General features: G+C 62.6%; 6 protein-coding genes across 6 annotated transcripts; 2 read left to right on the top strand and 4 right to left on the bottom strand.

Annotated features, from left to right (window-relative positions):
* Window position 1: 1 nt before the first annotated feature.
* CHLRE_07g324500v5 (uncharacterized protein) lies at window positions 2-5529 on the bottom strand. Its single transcript, XM_043064026.1, has 5 exons — window positions 4733-5529; window positions 4355-4551; window positions 3917-4245; window positions 3377-3710; window positions 2-3183 (listed from the first exon to the last, which is right to left on the bottom strand). Exons 3-5 carry the CDS (start codon window positions 4226-4228, stop codon window positions 1832-1834), a joined length of 1998 nt encoding a protein of 665 aa, XP_042922594.1. The 5' UTR covers window positions 4229-4245; window positions 4355-4551; window positions 4733-5529; the 3' UTR covers window positions 2-1831.
* Window positions 5530-5599: 70 nt separating this feature from the next.
* Window positions 5600-8639, bottom strand: CHLRE_07g324450v5 (uncharacterized protein). Its single transcript, XM_043064025.1, has 4 exons — window positions 8511-8639; window positions 8150-8370; window positions 7644-8017; window positions 5600-7477 (listed from the first exon to the last, which is right to left on the bottom strand). The coding sequence occupies exons 1-4, from the start codon at window positions 8580-8582 to the stop codon at window positions 6240-6242; spliced, it is 1905 nt and encodes a 634-aa protein (XP_042922593.1). The 5' UTR covers window positions 8583-8639; the 3' UTR covers window positions 5600-6239.
* A 95-nt stretch (window positions 8640-8734) lies between these two features.
* CHLRE_07g324400v5 (uncharacterized protein) lies at window positions 8735-11058 on the top strand. Its single transcript, XM_043064024.1, has 6 exons — window positions 8735-9032; window positions 9165-9241; window positions 9405-9507; window positions 9673-9783; window positions 10068-10222; window positions 10537-11058. Exons 1-6 carry the CDS (start codon window positions 8930-8932, stop codon window positions 10627-10629), a joined length of 642 nt encoding a protein of 213 aa, XP_042922592.1. The 5' UTR covers window positions 8735-8929; the 3' UTR covers window positions 10630-11058.
* Window positions 11059-11104: 46 nt separating this feature from the next.
* Window positions 11105-13850, top strand: CHLRE_07g324350v5 (uncharacterized protein). Its single transcript, XM_043064023.1, has 3 exons — window positions 11105-11443; window positions 11679-12586; window positions 12852-13850. The coding sequence occupies exons 1-3, from the start codon at window positions 11348-11350 to the stop codon at window positions 13450-13452; spliced, it is 1605 nt and encodes a 534-aa protein (XP_042922591.1). The 5' UTR covers window positions 11105-11347; the 3' UTR covers window positions 13453-13850.
* A 7-nt stretch (window positions 13851-13857) lies between these two features.
* CHLRE_07g324300v5 (uncharacterized protein) lies at window positions 13858-15629 on the bottom strand. Its single transcript, XM_001700830.2, has 4 exons — window positions 15500-15629; window positions 15115-15176; window positions 14748-14801; window positions 13858-14382 (listed from the first exon to the last, which is right to left on the bottom strand). The coding sequence occupies exons 1-4, from the start codon at window positions 15591-15593 to the stop codon at window positions 14260-14262; spliced, it is 333 nt and encodes a 110-aa protein (XP_001700882.1). The 5' UTR covers window positions 15594-15629; the 3' UTR covers window positions 13858-14259.
* A 48-nt stretch (window positions 15630-15677) lies between these two features.
* On the bottom strand, window positions 15678-17295 carry CHLRE_07g324233v5 (uncharacterized protein). Its single transcript, XM_001700829.2, has 3 exons — window positions 17052-17295; window positions 16732-16785; window positions 15678-16493 (listed from the first exon to the last, which is right to left on the bottom strand). Exons 1-3 carry the CDS (start codon window positions 17205-17207, stop codon window positions 16374-16376), a joined length of 330 nt encoding a protein of 109 aa, XP_001700881.2. The 5' UTR covers window positions 17208-17295; the 3' UTR covers window positions 15678-16373.
* Between the last annotated feature and the right edge of the window lie 212 nt (window positions 17296-17507).

The raw sequence follows: 17507 nt of genomic DNA, 5'->3' as shown, positions 1-17507 counted from the left end.
GGGGGTACACCCGTTACACCGGCAACGTATATGCCCGACATGCATTCATGCATGCGGTTAGCAACGCCCTCGGATCTCGTTCCATGGCATCCTGGCCCCCTTGGCCAGTGCATAGCTCGTGTCGGCGCCTTCTCGCAACGACAGCCAGGCAGCCTAAAGTCCCATGAATATGGTTGCCTCCCTCATGCAGCCTACAACGTAAGCACCCGTAAACAATCCGAGCGGCCGTCGTAGGACGTCTCAGGCAATTCAGGATGCTCAAATCCTTGATATGCAGTCCAACCAAGAAGCCGCAGCCGTGTCCATCCACTGCATCTTCCTTGCAACATGTCATTTCCAGGGCCTTGTATGCACAAACACGCACACACGCCACTTGCGCTGACACTTGACTCGGGGCCCGTCAAGTCAACTGTGGCTACTCAAAGGTCTTAAGCGTACCACTCCTAAGCAATAGGAGCCATCATCCATTGCCGTTCAGGTTCCGATGCACACGCAAGCGTTGCAAGGCGACTAGGGTTGCCTTGAGACTTGACTCGGGCACCCTGCTGCGGCACAGCTCGGGCATCTTGGAATCCCCATGCGCGTAATCAACCGCATGCAAAGCATAGGTAAGGAAATGCCGTCAACTATAAATTATCTGAAGCGGGGGCGCGGGGTGGCTTCTGTGCCTGCAAAAGTCACAGTGCATGCCATGAGGAGCACGACACTCCGCAACGACAGGCACACTTGCCCTCTGTGGTGCACACGATGATGTCATATCGCATTGATGGTAGGTCAGTAATCCCACTGTTCACTGTGAATAACCATACTCGCGCGTTTGCATGCACCTCACTCAAAATGATGCACTCGGAACTGCCCGTTCCCACTCCGTGCGCACGTCGTCGTCCCGTTCCAGTCCTGTTTGCCGCACACGCCTCGTGCCTGCCACGCTTTCCAACCCTGCGGCATGGATGTCCCTCCAGCGGCAAACGCACCCACACAAAGCACGAAAATCACCCAACGGCCCATCAACTGAGGGCTCTGGAGCCAACGCCCTACCGTGTGGAGCCTCGCGGCTCTCGGTGCGCCATACAACAGCAATCGAGCGCGCTCGAAGCTCGCGCATCCAAGGAACACTCACAGTAAAAACTCACAGTCACTCATAATCTGTCTAATGCCTGGTCTGGCGCTAGCAACCTGCGCGGCCGCCGCGAGTGTCCCATCACTACCTAACGCGAAAGTTTGTCTATTGGCTACTATACCCTCATTGAGGGTAATACGTACAATGCTTCACTCTTCTCACATCACACGACTCCCCAGCATTTCAGTCCGGTGGAGCAAAAGGTTCCATGGTACCTCTCTTCACTGTCCGGCAAGGCCTCTTCATGAGACACAACAGAGACAATCCGCATCAACCACCATTTCCTTGCCTGTCTACAACGAACCACAGACGTTGTCACCACGTGACCACCAGCGCGGTGTGCGCGCGCTTTGGGGCCCAAACAATCAACGTGCGCGCAGGAACGAACTGGGTGTCTTCAATGGTCATCCTCAACTGACCATCACGGCCAGAACGAGAACGCCACAGGGTAGGCTGTTGGCCATATGCGCGCATGCGGCGCCAAAAAAACAATTATAATGCAGTGCAATGTGAGTGGCTGACTGCCGCCATGCCTTACGCAGCGGGTGGGCCGCCACGCAGGCAAGCTATCCGACTTGTGGCTGCTCTGCTCTCGAGTGTCACCAAAGGGTGGTGTAGTAAAGCATCAGAAACAATGCAGCAGCGTGGCTGTAAAACTCCTGGCAAGCAGCGGCCGGACGCCATGCGCCGTGACGATGGCTCAACCGTGCCTCACCGCCGGCGCAGTAGCCGGCGGCCTGAGCTGGTCCAGTCATCCCACGTTCCGCCCGAACCGCGCACAATGTCAGGGAATGGAGGCGGCCGCGCCACACGTTTGGCAGGCGGCGGCGGGTTGGACGGGGCGTCAGGGGGTAGGTTCGGGGGACTGAGGGGGCTGTCGGGCGCGTTGGGTAGCAGCACCTGCCGCCGCTTGCCTGGCTTCCGCGGTGGCGGTGCATCCGGCGGCGGCGGTGGGGGTGGTGGCGGCGGAGGGGGAGGGGCCGTGTCAAGTGCCACACCCTTCGGCGGCGCCTTATTGGATGACGGCGAGCTGGTCTTGGGGTCGTTGCTGCCAACACCGCCCATCCACCAGAAGTCGTCATTCGTGTTGGACAGAGCCGGCGGCGCCGGTGAGGGCGGCAATGGGGCGGGCGGGGGCGACGGGCGGCGCGGCGAAGGAGGCGGTGATGGCCGCGGCCGCGGTGGCCCCGGCGGTGGCCCCGGCGGCGGCCGCGGGGACGCACGCGGCACAGGCGGCCGCACGGCGCCGTTTTGAACGTTCAGACCGCCGCCAAGCACGCGCGGCGGTGGCGGCGAGCGCGAGTTGCCGTTCATGCGGCCCTGGCAATCCGGGTCCGACTCATCAGGCAGGCCGTCACAGTCGTCATCCAGACCGTCGCCGCACACCGCCTCCGTAGCGCCGCTGCGGCGACACAGCGTTACGACCGCACCGCCGTCGCTGCCCCCGGACGTGTAGCTGACCACCACATTGCTGTCAGGGTGCACGTAGCGCTGGCCCACATCCAGCGTGGCCAGCGCGAAGGTACGCTGGTAGGATGACACCGCGGTGCCGTTGTAGCTGTGCACCAGCACCATGGTCTTGCCGTCCAGCTTGGAGTCAAACATGACGTCGTAGGGCGCAGAGTTGGTGCGCGCAGCCACGAAGAGCTGGTTGTTAGGCGTGGAGCCGGTGGATGTCAGCGACACCATGGCGTAGCTGTTGTTCGACGCCTGCTGCAGCGGCAGCGCGACCTGGGTCGGCCGGGCGAACACGTCGGCATCCGCCAAGCTACGCGCGGGCTGTAGCCAGCCCAGCTGCCAGGCGTGCGGCGCGTTGAGGCACTGCTTGGAGGCGGAGCCCATGGGGCAGGAGCTGTCGCACTGGTCGAAGCCGCCGCAGCCGCCGGGCACGTTGGCGTGCGCCAGGCCCAGCGTGTGGCCGACCTCGTGGAACAGCGCGCCGATGTCGAAGGCCCCGCCGTCCAGCCACACAAGGCCCGTGCCCCAGGTGTTGGAGCCCGAGGTGGGCGAGCCGCGGAACCAGGGGCCCACGGTGGCGGTGCCGACCACGATGTTGTTGCAGTCTGCGGAGAAGGATGGGTGGGGTGAAGGCGCGATGTAGGACAGGTGCGTGGGAGCGGATGAGGACACTGAAAGCTGGTGCGGACACGGCGAAGGCAAAAGGCGCCGTACCAGTCCAGCCCGCGTAACTCTCGTGACAACGTGCTACCGCTTGAAACACTCGGCAAGGGGTCTGCGGCGCGGCCTACCACTCACTCTTCAGGTAGTTGCTGAAGCCGGTCGGCAGCACCATGATCTTGTGGTGGTACTCCAGCGGGTTGATGTTGTACGGCGCCGCCGACATCAGCTGGTCCAGGTAGAACTGCCATTTGAGCTGGTTGTCGTTGCCGCAGCTGCCCGTGTCAAAAGCGTTACCCGATGCGAAGCGAATCGGGTTGTCCAGCACGCCGGAGCAGGGAATGCGGATGGGCCCCACCACCTTGACGTTGGAGGGCAGCACGCGCACTTGTCTGCGGCTGCAGGTGTCATAGTAGCCGGAAAGCGACGCGCCAGTGTAGCTGCCGCCGCCATTGAACATGTCAAGCACCGCCTGTGATTCGGAGGTGGCAGTTGAGGTGGAGTTCAGAAAGGTGGTTAAGGGTGTCGGGAGGACGCGGGGCACGGGGAGGCGGGAATGGGCGGTTTGGGGCACGGTTTGGGGGGCGCGGCCGCGCAGGACGGCGGGCCCTTCAACTTCTAACCCGGCGGCAGGCGATTATGAACGCGCTTGCGCGGCCGGGCAGCGTACGTTCGTACCTGTGGGGTGGCGGCTGCCGGCACTGGCACGTTGCATAGTGTCACCAGGTAAACCAGAAACTTGGGCTCCGTGGGGGTGGTGATGTCCTCGCCGAACATCGACCGCCGCCCCCCCGCGCCCTCCATCCGTGGTGCCTGACACGAGCTCAGCACTCCGTTGGCGAGACTGGTGTAAAACACCGTGGCACGCGCACCCGACGGGATTTCAGAGAGCTCCAAGCCGGCGCAGAAGTCTACGCGGTAGAACGCGCCATCGTCGGTCTGCAAGTATCGATCGGTTACATCGGAGCCCTCCTCGGCGCTTGAGGACATCAAAACCAGCAGCGAGCCTGCGTTGTATTGAGTAGAGGCAGTGTCAGTGCAGGTTCCAGTGCTGAGTATAGCGACAAACTAGAAAGCGGTACCCTGCCGCGAGTCTGCTTCTTCGCCGATTCACACCTGAGACTTGGCCCGGACTGTCGCCATGAGTCGCGCTTGCGCGTGCTAATGATAGAGCACAGGCAGATGCGACTACGATCTGTGCCAGTAACGCAAAATGCCTCCGTGCAGCGCGCATGGCCGCTCCCTCACAAGCACACCCGCCAAAATGCGCCTGGAAGCCAGTCCTAATGCTACGTATAGACCGCTTGATGGACCTGTAACGTGGAAGAGAGGCAGACTTTAGCAAAACTTGGCTTTCCTCAGTGCAATCACCGACCGCCGACCGAAGCCCGCCCAGCCGAGCTGAGGCCCCGATCACGACCGCAGTGTTTGCAGTGAAACAAAGAGGTTTCAAAATATGCTTCTCCCGGCTGCGCGCCTAGGCCGCAGGCTCACCGAGGACTAAGTGGACTCCTGCTGCGGGCCTCCTTATGCACCGCTCACTCGCCAGTGTTATCAGAAGTATTCAAGTGAAGAAAACCGGATAGCCGTCAGCAGCGACTTGTCAGTCATACGCCTGAGGGACTCTTTGACCTTGTGGCCGCCGGGCCGAGGGCTGAAGTAGAAGTGAGGACAGCTTATGTGCTATGAGCCGTTGGGTATATGGTCCACCCTGTGAATGAGAAGCATTAAGAAACGCATATAGAAAAAAAGGGAGGACTTTTGAAATCCTGGATCCAACTAGGAAGCTACTGCCGCTACGCCGGGCGAAGGCAGCCAGGCAGGCGCTGTTCCCTACGATAATGGTTCAGAGCAGTGAGGGCACGGGGAATTCATCGGGACTGGAGGGTCGCATGGCTCGGCAGTCGGCAGTGGCGCGTGCCGACTTATGCCTTTTCACGAACGAGCAAGCGACGAGCAAGCGCTGGCGTGCCCTTTCGACTTTCGCAGTCGCTTCACGTTGCAGCACAAGCGCAGGCGCCTGACACAGACCCTGGAATTACCGATGCGCACGGTGTACTGCTCTGTGAATTTCGGGTTAGTCATTGGCGCCAATGTGCGACAGACCGCATGCGCAGCTGCCGCTGCGGCGCGCGGATCGTAGAGTCGCACACTCGAGCGTTTGGGTTCCTCCCCCTGCTCCACACAGTTCGCAGTGCTCCATTAGTCACTGTTCCCAAAGGCGGACCCAACCTTGGCCCCAACTATGAGGTGAGCCCAAACGTGCGCAGTCTACGACGCCGCACCTCTTTCCCTATTCTTTCTTACTCATGAGTCATGGGCTCATGGCCAGTCATGCCAATGCGTCATGACCGTAATCATACTTGATAGACCTTACATGTGACCAGCTGTCATGGCGCCATGCAAATTGGATCCTTTCCACCGCTAAATGGCACACGTCAGTTGCTTAGTTGCACATCACTCTATCCAGGCATCCAGCACCAAGCCCGGTACGCAACGCGCAGACCCACTCGGACCACTCTACCGTGCAGCCGCGGTTTGGGTCCATCGTGCTTCTCCGCTCTCTGGTGACACCAAGCTGGAGGAAGTCGGTGTCCTTTTAAGAATGCGGATGTTACAGAGGGGACAGTCCCAGCACCCGAAGACGCCGAGCCATCACATGCTATCAGGGCCCTTTTAAGCAGCTAGTTATCCGTGTGCGACTTATGCTTGATGCTACTCTGCCCGTTATACAAGCATGTCAAGTGCCAGCCGAAGAACCGCAAGCGGGCACAGTGGCACACCGGCAATGAATGACAGCAACTACCATTTCATCACCCCATAGCCGTTCGGCGGGGCCCACAATGCCGCAACGCGCACTCGGACACGCGCTAGACACGCATGGCTCGGAAAGTCAACACGCACAACTTTGTTTCGGCGACTAGGCCCTTTAATACTGTCGAGTCGAATGCTGCTGTGAATGTGATTCCGCCCCCACCAGCGCCCTGCTCACATGGGCACCCTACCCGGCAGCCTTGCGCCGAGCTTGGATCGCGCGCTCCCTCCACGACATCTTCTGATTGGACAGCACCGTCTCGTGAAGCGTCCCTTCGAGCACCCCGTCAGCCGGCTCCCCGTCACCTGCTGTGCTGCCCGCGCCTGCCACGCTGCTGCCTGCACCGCAGGAAGCGCTCGCTAGCCCTGCCGCCGCCCGCTCCGCCGCCACCAGCTCCATCTCATCCAACAGCACCACCTGAGGCCCTTCGTCGTCGCCAGCGTGCATGCCAGACACAGCTGCTGTCGGCGCCGCAGCAGCGGCACCCACTGCCGCTGTCGGTGCTGCAGCTGCAGCGTACACAGCTGGCGGCGGCGGCGCTAGTGGCGGCGGCTCTGACAGCGGCACCGGCATCCCCACCATGGCAGTGCCGCGGTCTCGCTTGTCTGGGCCGCCGCTGCTTGCCCGCGCCCGCTCGTGCCCACGATCTCGGTCCGGATATCGCTCACGCTCTCGGCTCCGATCCCTGTCGCGCCCGTGGTCTCGGTCCCGCTGCCCGTCCCGGCCCCTATCCCTGTCCCGCTCCCTGACCCTATCTCTGTCCCGGCCACTGCCCCTATCCCTGTTACGATCCCGGTCCCCGTCCCGGTCCCCGTCCCGGTCCCGGTCCCGGTCCCGGTCCCGGTCCCGGTCCCGGTCCCGGTCCCGGTCCCGGTCCCGGTCCCGGTCCCGGTCCCGGTCCCGGACCCAGTCCCGGCCCCGGCCCCGGTCCTGGTCCCGGCTCCTTTCCCGCCGACGCTCCCGCTCATCGCGCCCGGGCTCTGCCCGCGCAGTTGGCAGCGGTGGTGGCGGCGGCAGGCGTGATCCAAAGATGGCGTCCTCGTGCGCCGCCTGCGCCTTCTGCTCCGCCCGCTGCTGGCGCTCCACATCCGCCGTGCGCCGCCCCACCAGCATCTCCAGCTCCCCCCTGTCCAGGTCCGCACCCAGCCCGTGGCTGTTGTACTGCTTTGGCTCCCGCGGCTCGTCCTCCCCTCCTCCACCTCCGCCGCCGCGGCGCCCAAAAGCCATGCCATCCTCCGGCACGGCGTCGGCATTAAAGGCGAAGCGAGTCCAGTTGCCTTTGCCGCCGGCGCCACCGCTGCCGTCCTCGTCGTCGCTGCCAGCAGCGGCGGCGGCGGCCCGACTGGCCACGCGCGTTTCGGCTTGTGCGAGAGACAGCCGCGTGCGTGCGCGCAGCTTCTCTGCCGGGTTCATGGCTTCATAACCTACATAGGGTGGTTCATGACGTTTGTTGGGGTGGTTGTGGTGATGGGAGGAGTGCAGCTGGAATTATGCACACAGAGCAGTCCCCTTTCCTGTCCTTTGCTAAGTGGCCCACAAGCATGCGCTCCATGGCAGATGCAGCCGCTTCCGCCCCGATTGCAGCCCCACCAGGTATAAGGGCTGAGTAGTCGGGCGGCTGGTCCTTGCCCCTTGTCTTGCCTCCTGCGCCAGCAGGCGCCACATCCCTCCTGCTGCCACTGCCGCCGCCACTGGCACCCACGTGACGGCCACTGCGGCCCTCATCGCCGCCGCCCTCGGCGCGGTGCCGCTCCCAGGCCGCCGCCTCCCGCTCTCGCCGCTGCTTCTCCTTGGCCTGCAGCCGTCGCCGCACCTCCGCCTCGTCCTCCGCCTCCTCCGGCTCCTCTGCCTCCTCCTCGGGGTGGCGCCTGCGCCCGCCCAGCCCACCGCGCCCCGGATGGTCCGCGCCGCGACCCCAGAAACGCGGGTCATCATCGCGCTCATCCGCCACGGCATTGTAGGCACTACAACGCGTGATTGAACAGCAGCATACAGTCGGCACGTGCGGCAGGCTTGCTGGTAGGCAGACGGGCCATGCACGGATGCCGCCGGATGTGTACAGAGCCACCCCCGGCTACCTCTCCAACGGCACTCACCTTGCTCGCTGCTGTCGCTGGCGCTTGGCCGCACGTTCGCCGGCATCGTCACTGTCATAGCTGCCCCCGAGCGTCGGTGCCTGCACCGGTGGCGCCTTTGTTTGCTCCGCACCAAAGGCTGTGGTGCTGCGGACAAAGGAGGACATGAATCCGCCAGCTGCTGCTGTTGGCGCCGCATATGCACCACGTGCGGGCGGCTCCGACGAGCTAAAGCCAAGGCCCTGCACAGTTGCGGAGAGGAGAGGCCGAGAGGGGCAGGTTGCTCGCACGGTGCTGGCCAGCACAGCCCCCGGCACCCGTCATGGCCTGTTGGTGGCACTAGCCATGTGACACATGCCCCCGCACGCTAAACTGCATTCACCTTTTTGGTTTTGGCAGCATCATTCGTCCTCTGGAACAGCGTGTACAGGCGGTGGGCCTCCTCCTCCTCCATGTTTGGGGCTTCTAGGCCTAATTACTCATGCAGCACTGAACAATAATGTCTCAAACCGTGGATGGCGAGTGCATCAATCTCGGAGCAAGAATTCGTTGCCACAACGCCAATGCTGCATTCATAGTATGATAGCTTGATAAGCAAAACCTATACTCACGAAACTGCACATGGTGTAGCATTCAAGGAAAGACCGATTGGAAGCCTGGGAACCCTGACTTCTTGCAGTTGGGTCGCAAGGTCCGCTGACAGCGCCATCTTCAAGAAAAGAAGCTGGCTCTTCTACGGTACCATACCACAGCACCGTTGGCCCAGCGCTTGGCCGGGTCTTGTCACGCGACCGGGCCTAAATGCTCAAAGCTCTCTTTGCCAAAGAGGACCCTAAAGAGTCAGTGCGGAAATGGCAAGCCACACTAAGGGCGGAGCAACGTGGCTTGGACAGGCAAATTCGCGGTCAGTGCGGGTTGGGCTGGGTTCGGCGCGTGCTGCGTGCCGTCTGCGCACACCAGGACTGCAGTCCTTGGGCAACGTCTGCGTCTTCACCCGGGCTAACAACCTTCCTACATCACCTTACACGGCTTGCAGACATTCAGTTTGAGGAGAAGAAAATCCACAAGTCGATCAGGGAGGCGGCGAAGCGGGGGGACATGGGGTCTGCGAAGGTGGGTAGCGCTTCCTTGCCCTCGCGGCCCGATCACCTGCCGTCTCTGTGCTGGTGTGTGTGCATTACTGTTCCCTAGAGTAATGCCGGGTTATCTGAACAACGTAATTGGGGCGCTATCGACTGATGCACTTTACCCGCCCCTGCTTCCTCTGATTACGCAGCACCTGGCAAAGGAGATCGTGCAGAGCCGGAAGGCGGTTTCCCGACTGTATGTCAACAAGGCACACATGCAGAGCCTTAATACCGCCTTGACGGAACAGCTGGGTGAGTGGGTACCGCTGGCTGTGGGGCCGCGTGGAGCCGGTCCAGGGTCACAGTGGGTCACAGTTTGGTTGTGCTTCGCATGGCCACAGGCAGGAAACGACTAGAACAGCCTTTTGTTATGTAAGCTCTCCGACACGGTTGGCCCTTCACCACATTGCCATGCAGCCATGCTGCGTGTGGCTGGCACGCTGAGCAAGAGCACCGAGGTCATGAAGCAGGTGAACACGATCATCAAGGCGCCGGAGCTGCAAAAGACCATGATGGAGATGTCCAAGGGTAAGTCTGGGAGAGAGGGAGTGTGTGGTGTAGTGCGCGATGACTGATGGAGCGAGGAAATGGCGGTCTGCAGGAATGCGCGTGAAGGAGTGGAGGATGTCGGGGCGGCATGGGGTCTAGCTAGGAAGCAGCGATAGGGTAGAGCTAGCATCATAGAGCGAGAGGAGTCATTGCAAAGTTTGATAGGCCCAGGCGCCAGGGCCGGTTGCGTTTGGCATGGCAGCTCAGCCCTTGCCCCCGCTGGCTGCAAGCGCGTGTATGTCGTATGATCCCCAATGTCACAGAGATGATGAAGGCGGGGCTGATCGAGGAGATGATCAGCGACGCAATCGACAGCGCCGTGGGTGGCGAGAACGAGGAGGAGGAGACTGAGGAGGAGGTCCAGAAGGTGCTGGACGAAATTGCGCTGGACATGACTGCCAACCTACCGGCGGCACAGGTGAGGAAGACGGCGGGTCATGGCGAGGGAGAGGGCGGGGTAAGGTACGGCGAAACAACAGGGCCACCGTGTTCGTGCTTGACAGCATGGGAGAGCAAGGAGCACCAAACCCAAAGTGCGAAGGTCCTAGCCTCCATACCTTCCGCTCTTGGCCAGGCCCTTGCTCCTGACCACGCTGAACCGGCGGTGGCAAAGCAACACTCCAACGTATCGGTGTGCTAACTCGTATGGGTTCTCGCCCGCTCACCCAATGCCTAACCTTCACGCCTAACCTCTCTGACCTGCCACATGCGGCCTCGCACCTGGCCCCACAGCGTGCCAAGGCCAAGCAGCAGGCGGCCGCGGAGCCGGAGGAGGAGGAGGACATGGCAGAGCTAAGGGCGCGGCTGGATGCTGTCAAGGCGTGAGGTGTTGGGGCCATGAGCACGGGCATGGGCACGGTGCTGCTATCTGATGGGGAGGCGTACAGGGGGGTGGCGGCATTCGGCATCTTGCACAGCGTAGGTGTGCGGCGTGGGTATGCGGGTTGATTGGGGACACCGGGAGCCCTGTTGCGAGTTATTGGCGTAGGAAGAGGAAGAGATGATTGGGTTTCGGGCCACCTGACTAGGAGCACCAGGTTGCGCTGTGTAGGCCAGTGGAGTGGCTCGTTGTGGAGAGGGTTTGACCGTTGGCGTATGACAAGAGGAAACTGAGCCGCGATGCAGCTCATGGAAGGCCGGCAGGAGAACCCGCGGGGGCGAAGGGCAAAGAGGACCCTAAAGTGCCTCCCGTGAGTGCCTCCCCTGGTGGCATCGATGGTTGGCCAGTCCACCGGCCCTCGCAAGTCTTCATGTCCACATACTGCGCATAGCTGTCGGCATTTACTCACGCAGTGCAACACTATTGCTGAGTTGCGGCCGCTGCAAGCTGCAGAACTCGAAGACATGCTCAGACACATGACCTGAGTCGAACACGTCCTTAGCCCCTGGCTAATCCAAGACCAGCTAAAATATGAGTAGCACATCGCCTTTACCGGTGCATATGTCTTGTTATGGAGTACACCAGGAGTCGGTCGCCGCAGCTCGCGGATACAGCAAACCAAGTGCTGACTACAGCAGCCGGCTAATAGCAGTTAAAGCCTCAATGACATCCGCGCAGCTTGCGTCTGCGCCCGCTGCGTCGATGCCCGCGACATCGTCGCAGACAGTGCCGCACAGCACCCCCAGTCCAGGGAGACAGGTACACAATAGCTGAGAATCTGCTTTGTAGTTGAATGTTGCGGCGTTTGAAGCTTGGCGAGAAACCACGCCGGGCCGAAGGGCCGCGCCGCCTGGTTTCTCTACGAGCGGTGCCCATAGCATAATATAGCTGCAGCACACTATAGCAGGTCTCTCGAAGATTAGCTTGGGCAGCTGGCATTGCACACGGCCCAAAGTAACCCCTTTGCCTGTTCACTGTCTGGCCCCCTTCACAGCCCCCGCAGGTGAAGCTGCATCCGTTAAGCGCGGCGCAGGCCTCCCAGTTTACATGCAGCTCAGGCGTACCCAGTGCCCCAGCCTCTATGTACAGTTCGCGCGTGCAGGGGAAGCCCGCAGCAGCGGTGACGCCGACGCTGCAGTGCCTCAACTTTGCCAGCATTGCAGAGTCAAGCGTGGGGGGCGGCGGTGTGCCCCGGCCGTACGGCAAGTTCAGCGCCGCACGCGCCGGTGACGGCAACGCCACGTGGCAGCGGCTGCCGCCGTCTCCAGGCAGCTGGCAGGCCAAGGCGCTCCCCATCGGCGTGCACATGCCGGACGACTCCCCGGCGGCCAGCCCCTCCGGGGGCGGCGGCCGGAGTGCCTCGGCCGGTGAGGACGGCAGTCCCAACCCCAACACCTCGCCACAGCACCGGCGAAGCACCGGCGGCACCATCTCCAGCGGCGGCAGCACGCGGCGGAACCGCAGCTACGCGCACCTGCGCGGCCCGGCGCCCGCCACCTACCCCGGCCCACTGTCCTCGCGGTCAAAAGCCGGCCCCTCCATCCTCACCGGCAGCCCAGCACGTGGCCCCGCCGGCGCAGGTTTCACAGCCTACGGCTCTCCCTCCAACTTGGCGCATTCGGGGGCGCCAGCCACCGTCACGGGCGGGCCCACAGGGCCCACGACCGGCTTGGCGGCAACGGCCGGCACCCATGGCTCCTCCACGCAGTCTGCGGTGCCGGGCATGGCGCTGCAGGAGCACGGCTTCTATCGGCGGCCGGGCAGCAGCATGCACCGCTCGCTGGTGCCGCTGCCGCCGCCGGAGCCACACAACCCGGCGGCGTGGTTCGCGCTGCCGGCCGCCACCTTCCTCACCGACCTGCCCAATGTGCCCGACCACCTGCGCCTGGACAACGGGTACAGGTGCGTGGCGGCGCGTTCTTTTGGGGAGCTGGGGCTGGTTTGGGGAGGGCTGAGGGTGTGTGGAGGGTGTGTATATTGGGAGGGCAGCAGCCGTGTGAGCAGGAAGTGCGGCGTGTGAGGTGGGGTACAGTTGACGGTCAGGAGTGGAGAGTGGCTGGGCACCGGTTTGGTAAGCACTAGGCGGGCCGTTTTTAGGCCAAATCCCTGCCCTGTGGCCTGCGCTCACTCGCATTCCGTGGGTGTGCCTTGCTGCTCCGTCGCGCAGCGTGAGCCGTGACTTCCTGCTCTCCGGCCTCAACAAGAAGAAGCCCTTACCCACGCCGCCCGACTCCCCGCATGGCCACGGCCACGGCCAGCAACACAGCCCCCACCACGGCGACTCCCAACAGCAACAGCAGCAGCCGCACTTCAACCCGCACCACCAGGACTTGAGAGTGGAGGATAGGCACCAGCTGTGGGAGGCACTGGAGAAGGGCAGCCAGGCGCAAGCAGCGCCGGGCTCAGGGCCGCAGCCTGTGATAGGGCCCATGGGCCTGCGCGGCGTGTACGTGCCGCTGGACAACCGGGCCGTGACGCTGCAGCAGCAGCTGTCGCGCCAGCAGCTGCCTGACGGTACGGCGAGCCAGGGCGCACTTGCCTACAACGCCAGTACGGCGACGGTCGGTATGGCGGGCGCTGGAGCGGTTGGCGGTGGCGGCGGCGGCGGCAGCTCGTTGGACCCGCAGCATTGGGTGGGGCAGGTGTTGGGGGAGGAGGAGGAGGACGGCTCGCTGTTGGCGGGCGGCGGCGCGGCGGGGGCGCGCGCCGGCGTGAGCCTGCCGCCTGAGATGATGCTGCCACGGAGAAACGTGCCTACCGGGTGGTGAGCACAGAGCCGTGTTGGGTCTGGTGGGGCCGCAGGAGGCCGGTCAGGGGATCAGCAGGGCGGTTAGGATTAGGCAGTGTTAGGCAGGGCGTGTGCAGGTGTAGGCTATGGGACTTGCGGCTTGTAGCAGGGTGGATAGCTGGTTGGTGGGCGTGGGCGTGGTGAGCTGAGAGACTGCTCTGACACGTGTGCTCCAAAGGACTGCTGTGATGACGGCAGGCAACGGTGTATGGGATAGGATGGGATACAGTGTGGGATTCAAGTTGTGGATTTCGGGAGATGTAAGCAAAGCGCAAGTGCCAACTGCAGACGGTAGCTGCAATACGATCGGTGTGGCACGGCAGGATGCGTCTGCTCGAAGACGCGTGTGGCAACACTGTTCCCGAATTCATCCACACGCTGCACATGCTCTCTCTGTCCACCGTGTCGCACGCCGCCCTAGATGGCCCTTTGCCAAGCCATTTCCAGGCGCATGTCATCCATCCGTCACAACGCAATCAAACGCCACTGGCTGCACAAAGAAAGAAGCGTGTTTCTAAGGATTGCAAACAGCCGTTCATGACTATTGTGACAAACCGCGTCAACGCCAACCGCTCCAACGCCGCATCCTGCGCTCCACGGTAGTCCATGGATTACCCAGCCAAAGCTACCGCCATGATGAATTCATTACTCGCGTAGCATTCCGAAGCTAGCCGTACAGCCCTCCCTGATCTAAGGACAGAGCCACGCACAGGCCTCGCTAGCTAGGCCGTTCAGACTCAGGGCACGCACCGTCCTCAAAATGGGCTACCAGGCACCTGGCCGCTGGCTAGGGCGGGCTGAAGCAGGCCGCCATCACCTCATCCACAGACAGCGGCGCCAGGAAGTTGTTGGGGGCGGCGCGGTACTGGTCGTAGGACAGGCAAGGCAGGTACTGGGAGTAGGGCTTCACCTGCGTGACGGTGAGGGAGAGTGTGCGACAGCGCATGCCGGGCTCAAGCAAGAGCGACCAGCTCGGCACGGCTCACAAGCTGCTGAGTGCTGGTACTGTAACACCCACACAGCATATGCTTTGCTGCATCGCATACACTGTCTTTGCGCAACGTTTTCCTTGTGCTCTTTAACACAGCATATGAAAGTTCGTAGGCATCTTTGGCCGTGCCGCCTACCCCGCACCACCGTGCTGCGCACGAAGCCGTTCCCCTACGTGCACAGTTGCATGCAAAAGCTTCCCTTCCCCAAGCAGCTAGGTGGGTCCTGCAGGGATGCCACGGCGGTTCCGAGCAGGTCGGCAGCAGGTGTCTGTCTGCAGCTCACTCGCTGGCAGCAGGTGGCGGTGATGGGCTTGGTGGCTGCGCATTCCTTGAAGGCCTGAAGGGGGCGTGCGTGGGTGGGAGCGTGGGTGGTGCGGTGGGTTGATGTGTGGTCATTGGGCAACAGGCCGTGTTTGGCGCTCCGGGCTTCATGGGATGCAGCCCAGGTAGTGTCCACGCCTACAAGCCGTCGCCTGCCCAATGCCTGGACAATGCACGCCCCACAGACTTGATGGTGCCGGCACCTGGCCCTAGGGCTGTTTGCTTCCAATCCTGAGAGACAGCAGCTCCGAGGCGGGTTGCTCAGCGACATTGGAACCTCTTTGTTGGGCTCGCCCCGCCCCCCCCCCTTTGCGCGCACACACGCTTACCTGGATGTCCGGGTTGCTTGGCAGCTCCTTCTGGGCCTGCTGGCACTTCGCGTTCTCAGCCACTGCACGCGCGTGAGGGGAAGGCCAGCCGGCAGCATCAGAGGCAAGGTGACGGGGCCTGGGCCGAGGGACGTCAGGGGCCGCAAGGCCGCGGGGCCTTAGGGTCGCCCCGCACCGCACAGCTGGAAATTCAGATAAAACCGTAGTACAGCTGCTGCGACAGTGCTGCTTAACAGACGAGTGCGCAACAAGGAGCTGAGCTGCTTCGGCGGCGGCTTTGGCGCCAAAAGGCTTTGCGCCAGAGAGCTCGCAGCAACGCGCCCGGGTCCGGGCCCTAGTTTCACGCAGAACTGTATCGTGCACACGTCTCGCACATCTGTCTCACAAGCAGCAGAGTCTTGTGCGGCGGCGCCCCCAGCTTGAAGCAGCAGCACCGTGCCCAGCAGCAGCGCGGCCGCGAGCACGGCACGGCGGTGCATGTTTGAGGACGAGCGTGCTATGGTGATAAGGTTAGCACAGGGAGAATGGCGAGAACAAGTGGAGTGGATGGGGTAAGCCTAGCGCTGGGGCTGACATGACGGTCTTCCCGCGCCCTGTGCACCCCCCTAGGCTGCCCTAGCTGCAAAGGCACCCGGAATGTACCTGCGTACCGTGGCTTATTCATGCCGCTGCGGCTGCACCCTACTGCAACATCCTGCCCCAAAGCCCCACCCATGGTAGGCCAACAGCGCACATGTGTGCTTTACAGTGCCCTCCACGGGTGCGACATGCCCCCACGGTAGTAGGGCCATTCGTAGCTCCCACCAATGCCACGTCCCACACGCCGCAGCAATGTGTTGAGTTTGCGCCTACGACAGACGAACCACTCAGGACCGATGGCACGCATTGAGTTTTGCACTGCACAAACCTATCTACAGACAACTAGTCATCAACCCGTCTTCGTCAACCATACCGTGCAACTGCAGTGCAGTACGCATCGGCTGCACGTACGGCGGTGTCCAGCTCCACCGATCTACCTGCCACAACTCCTTCAACAATCAAGCCATGCATTGAATTCAATGCACAGCCCCTGGCACAGCCCCATAAGGTAATACTCGCGCAGCTAGCAATCCAGTACCACCATGCGCGGTGCAATATACTACCATCCTGGCTCAATCTCAATAAGAATATGACACTTCATGTCATTTCCCTTGCCCCGCCATGAACGGAACCACTGGCGCGGTTCGCATGTGCCTTAGTTGAAACGATCGCCCGGATGTTTACGACAGGCAGGCCTTGCGGGCCTCGTCGATGGTGGTGGCACCGCCCAGGTAGTTGTTGACGGCGGTGGCGTACATGTCGTTGGACAGGCAGGGCGCGTACTTGGCGAACGGGGCCAGCTGGGGTGGGGTGGTGAAGGGCGTGTGGGGACGGGAGGTTGGACACAGCCGGGGAGGGACGGGAGTGAGGAGGGCGAAAGTGCGCGGTTGTGATGTGCGAGTATGTGACACGGTAGCGAATGTGTGTGGAGCAGGCGAGGTGCAGCTGTGCTTGGCGCCTGGCACGCACCGCAGTGCATAAACGACACTGCAGGGCTATGCCCTGATACCCACACATGGCATGGCCATTGACACACACCTTGGCGCAGCAGGACGTGCTGATGGGCTTGGTGGCGGCGCACTGCTTGAAGGCCTGAGGGCAGCGGGTGAGGCGTAGCGATGGTTTAGGGGCGGGTTGTGGTCATGAGGCGTTGTCGGGTCCAGGAGTGGGTATGTTTTGCTTCGGGGCAGTTGCCGTGCGGGGGCCACAATACCGTGTACGTATACACGTCGTCAGGCGCGAGCTGACCGTCGGGCGTCTGCTGCGGCCTGTCCACACATCCTCCATTCCCGCTGGGCCACACACCACACCAGACACCACAACCATGCACACGACACGTCACCGCCGCCGTCCCCCACCAGAATGTCAGGGTTGTTGGGCAGGTTGGCCTGGGCCTCCTTGCAGAGCTGGTCTGTGCCGTCCGCTGTGTGGGGAGGGGGGAGTAACAGGGGAGCAGGGGTGGAACATACGGCAGGGGCGGCGCCGCGGATAAGGCGGCGGAGGGAGGGGACCATGCAAGTGGCAGGCCTGCCTCCGGGGCAAGCGCGTGGGTGGCGGGCAGGGGGAATAGGGGAGATGCGAAGTGGCGAGGTATGAAGGGGTGACCCACGGGCCTGGCGGTTGCAACCCGCACGCGCATAGCGCGCTTGAGCACGCGCGGCTATGCCATATACATTGTGATGCAGCAGGACAAGAACGCAGCCAGGCCAGCCGTGGTGCGCAACAGCTAGCGGGAGGCGGCAGCGGTAGCGGCGCGGCGGCAGTTGCAACGGCAGCAGCAACCTACAGCACCACCGCTCACCCGCCTGCCCCGC

Source organism: Chlamydomonas reinhardtii, chromosome 7 (assembly GCF_000002595.2).
Source record: "Chlamydomonas reinhardtii strain CC-503 cw92 mt+ chromosome 7, whole genome shotgun sequence".
Lineage (NCBI taxonomy): Eukaryota > Viridiplantae > Chlorophyta > Chlorophyceae > Chlamydomonadales > Chlamydomonadaceae > Chlamydomonas > Chlamydomonas reinhardtii.
The sequence above is the reverse complement of the archived record's forward strand: the minus strand, read 5'-3'. Positions and strand labels throughout refer to the sequence as shown.

Excerpts from the sequence above, each read along its gene's own strand:
- CHLRE_07g324500v5 (XM_043064026.1), bottom strand. The coding sequence starts at position 4,228 with ATGTCCTCAAGCGCCGAGGAGGGCTCCGATGTAACCGATCGATACTTG. Across the intron at positions 3,711-3,916 it reads CGGCAGCCGCCACCCCACAG|GCGGTGCTTGACATGTTCAA; the intron begins GTACGAACGTAC and ends TCCGAATCACAG. Across the intron at positions 3,184-3,376 it reads CTTCAGCAACTACCTGAAGA|ACTGCAACAACATCGTGGTC; the intron begins GTGAGTGGTAGG and ends CCTTCTCCGCAG.
- CHLRE_07g324350v5 (XM_043064023.1), top strand. The coding sequence starts at position 11,348 with ATGACATCCGCGCAGCTTGCGTCTGCGCCCGCTGCGTCGATGCCCGCG. Across the intron at positions 11,444-11,678 it reads CCCCCAGTCCAGGGAGACAG|CCCCCGCAGGTGAAGCTGCA; the intron begins GTACACAATAGC and ends CCCCCTTCACAG. Across the intron at positions 12,587-12,851 it reads CGCCTGGACAACGGGTACAG|CGTGAGCCGTGACTTCCTGC; the intron begins GTGCGTGGCGGC and ends TCCGTCGCGCAG.
- CHLRE_07g324233v5 (XM_001700829.2), bottom strand. The coding sequence starts at position 17,207 with ATGGTCCCCTCCCTCCGCCGCCTTATCCGCGGCGCCGCCCCTGCCGTA. Across the intron at positions 16,786-17,051 it reads CCAACAACCCTGACATTCTG|GCCTTCAAGCAGTGCGCCGC; the intron begins GTGGGGGACGGC and ends CGCTGCCCTCAG. Across the intron at positions 16,494-16,731 it reads GCACGTCCTGCTGCGCCAAG|CTGGCCCCGTTCGCCAAGTA; the intron begins GTGTGTGTCAAT and ends ACCCCACCCCAG.
- CHLRE_07g324400v5 (XM_043064024.1), top strand. The coding sequence starts at position 8,930 with ATGCTCAAAGCTCTCTTTGCCAAAGAGGACCCTAAAGAGTCAGTGCGG. Across the intron at positions 9,508-9,672 it reads CGCCTTGACGGAACAGCTGG|CCATGCTGCGTGTGGCTGGC; the intron begins GTGAGTGGGTAC and ends ATTGCCATGCAG. Across the intron at positions 10,223-10,536 it reads CCAACCTACCGGCGGCACAG|CGTGCCAAGGCCAAGCAGCA; the intron begins GTGAGGAAGACG and ends CTGGCCCCACAG.
- CHLRE_07g324300v5 (XM_001700830.2), bottom strand. The coding sequence starts at position 15,593 with ATGCACCGCCGTGCCGTGCTCGCGGCCGCGCTGCTGCTGGGCACGGTG. Across the intron at positions 14,802-15,114 it reads CAAGCAACCCGGACATCCAG|GCCTTCAAGGAATGCGCAGC; the intron begins GTAAGCGTGTGT and ends CGCCCCCTTCAG. Across the intron at positions 14,383-14,747 it reads CCGCCACCTGCTGCCAGCGA|GTGAAGCCCTACTCCCAGTA; the intron begins GTGAGCTGCAGA and ends ACCGTCACGCAG.
- CHLRE_07g324450v5 (XM_043064025.1), bottom strand. The coding sequence starts at position 8,582 with ATGGAGGAGGAGGAGGCCCACCGCCTGTACACGCTGTTCCAGAGGACG. Across the intron at positions 8,018-8,149 it reads CAGCGACAGCAGCGAGCAAG|TGCCTACAATGCCGTGGCGG; the intron begins GTGAGTGCCGTT and ends CACGCGTTGTAG. Across the intron at positions 7,478-7,643 it reads CTACTCAGCCCTTATACCTG|GTTATGAAGCCATGAACCCG; the intron begins GTGGGGCTGCAA and ends CACCCTATGTAG.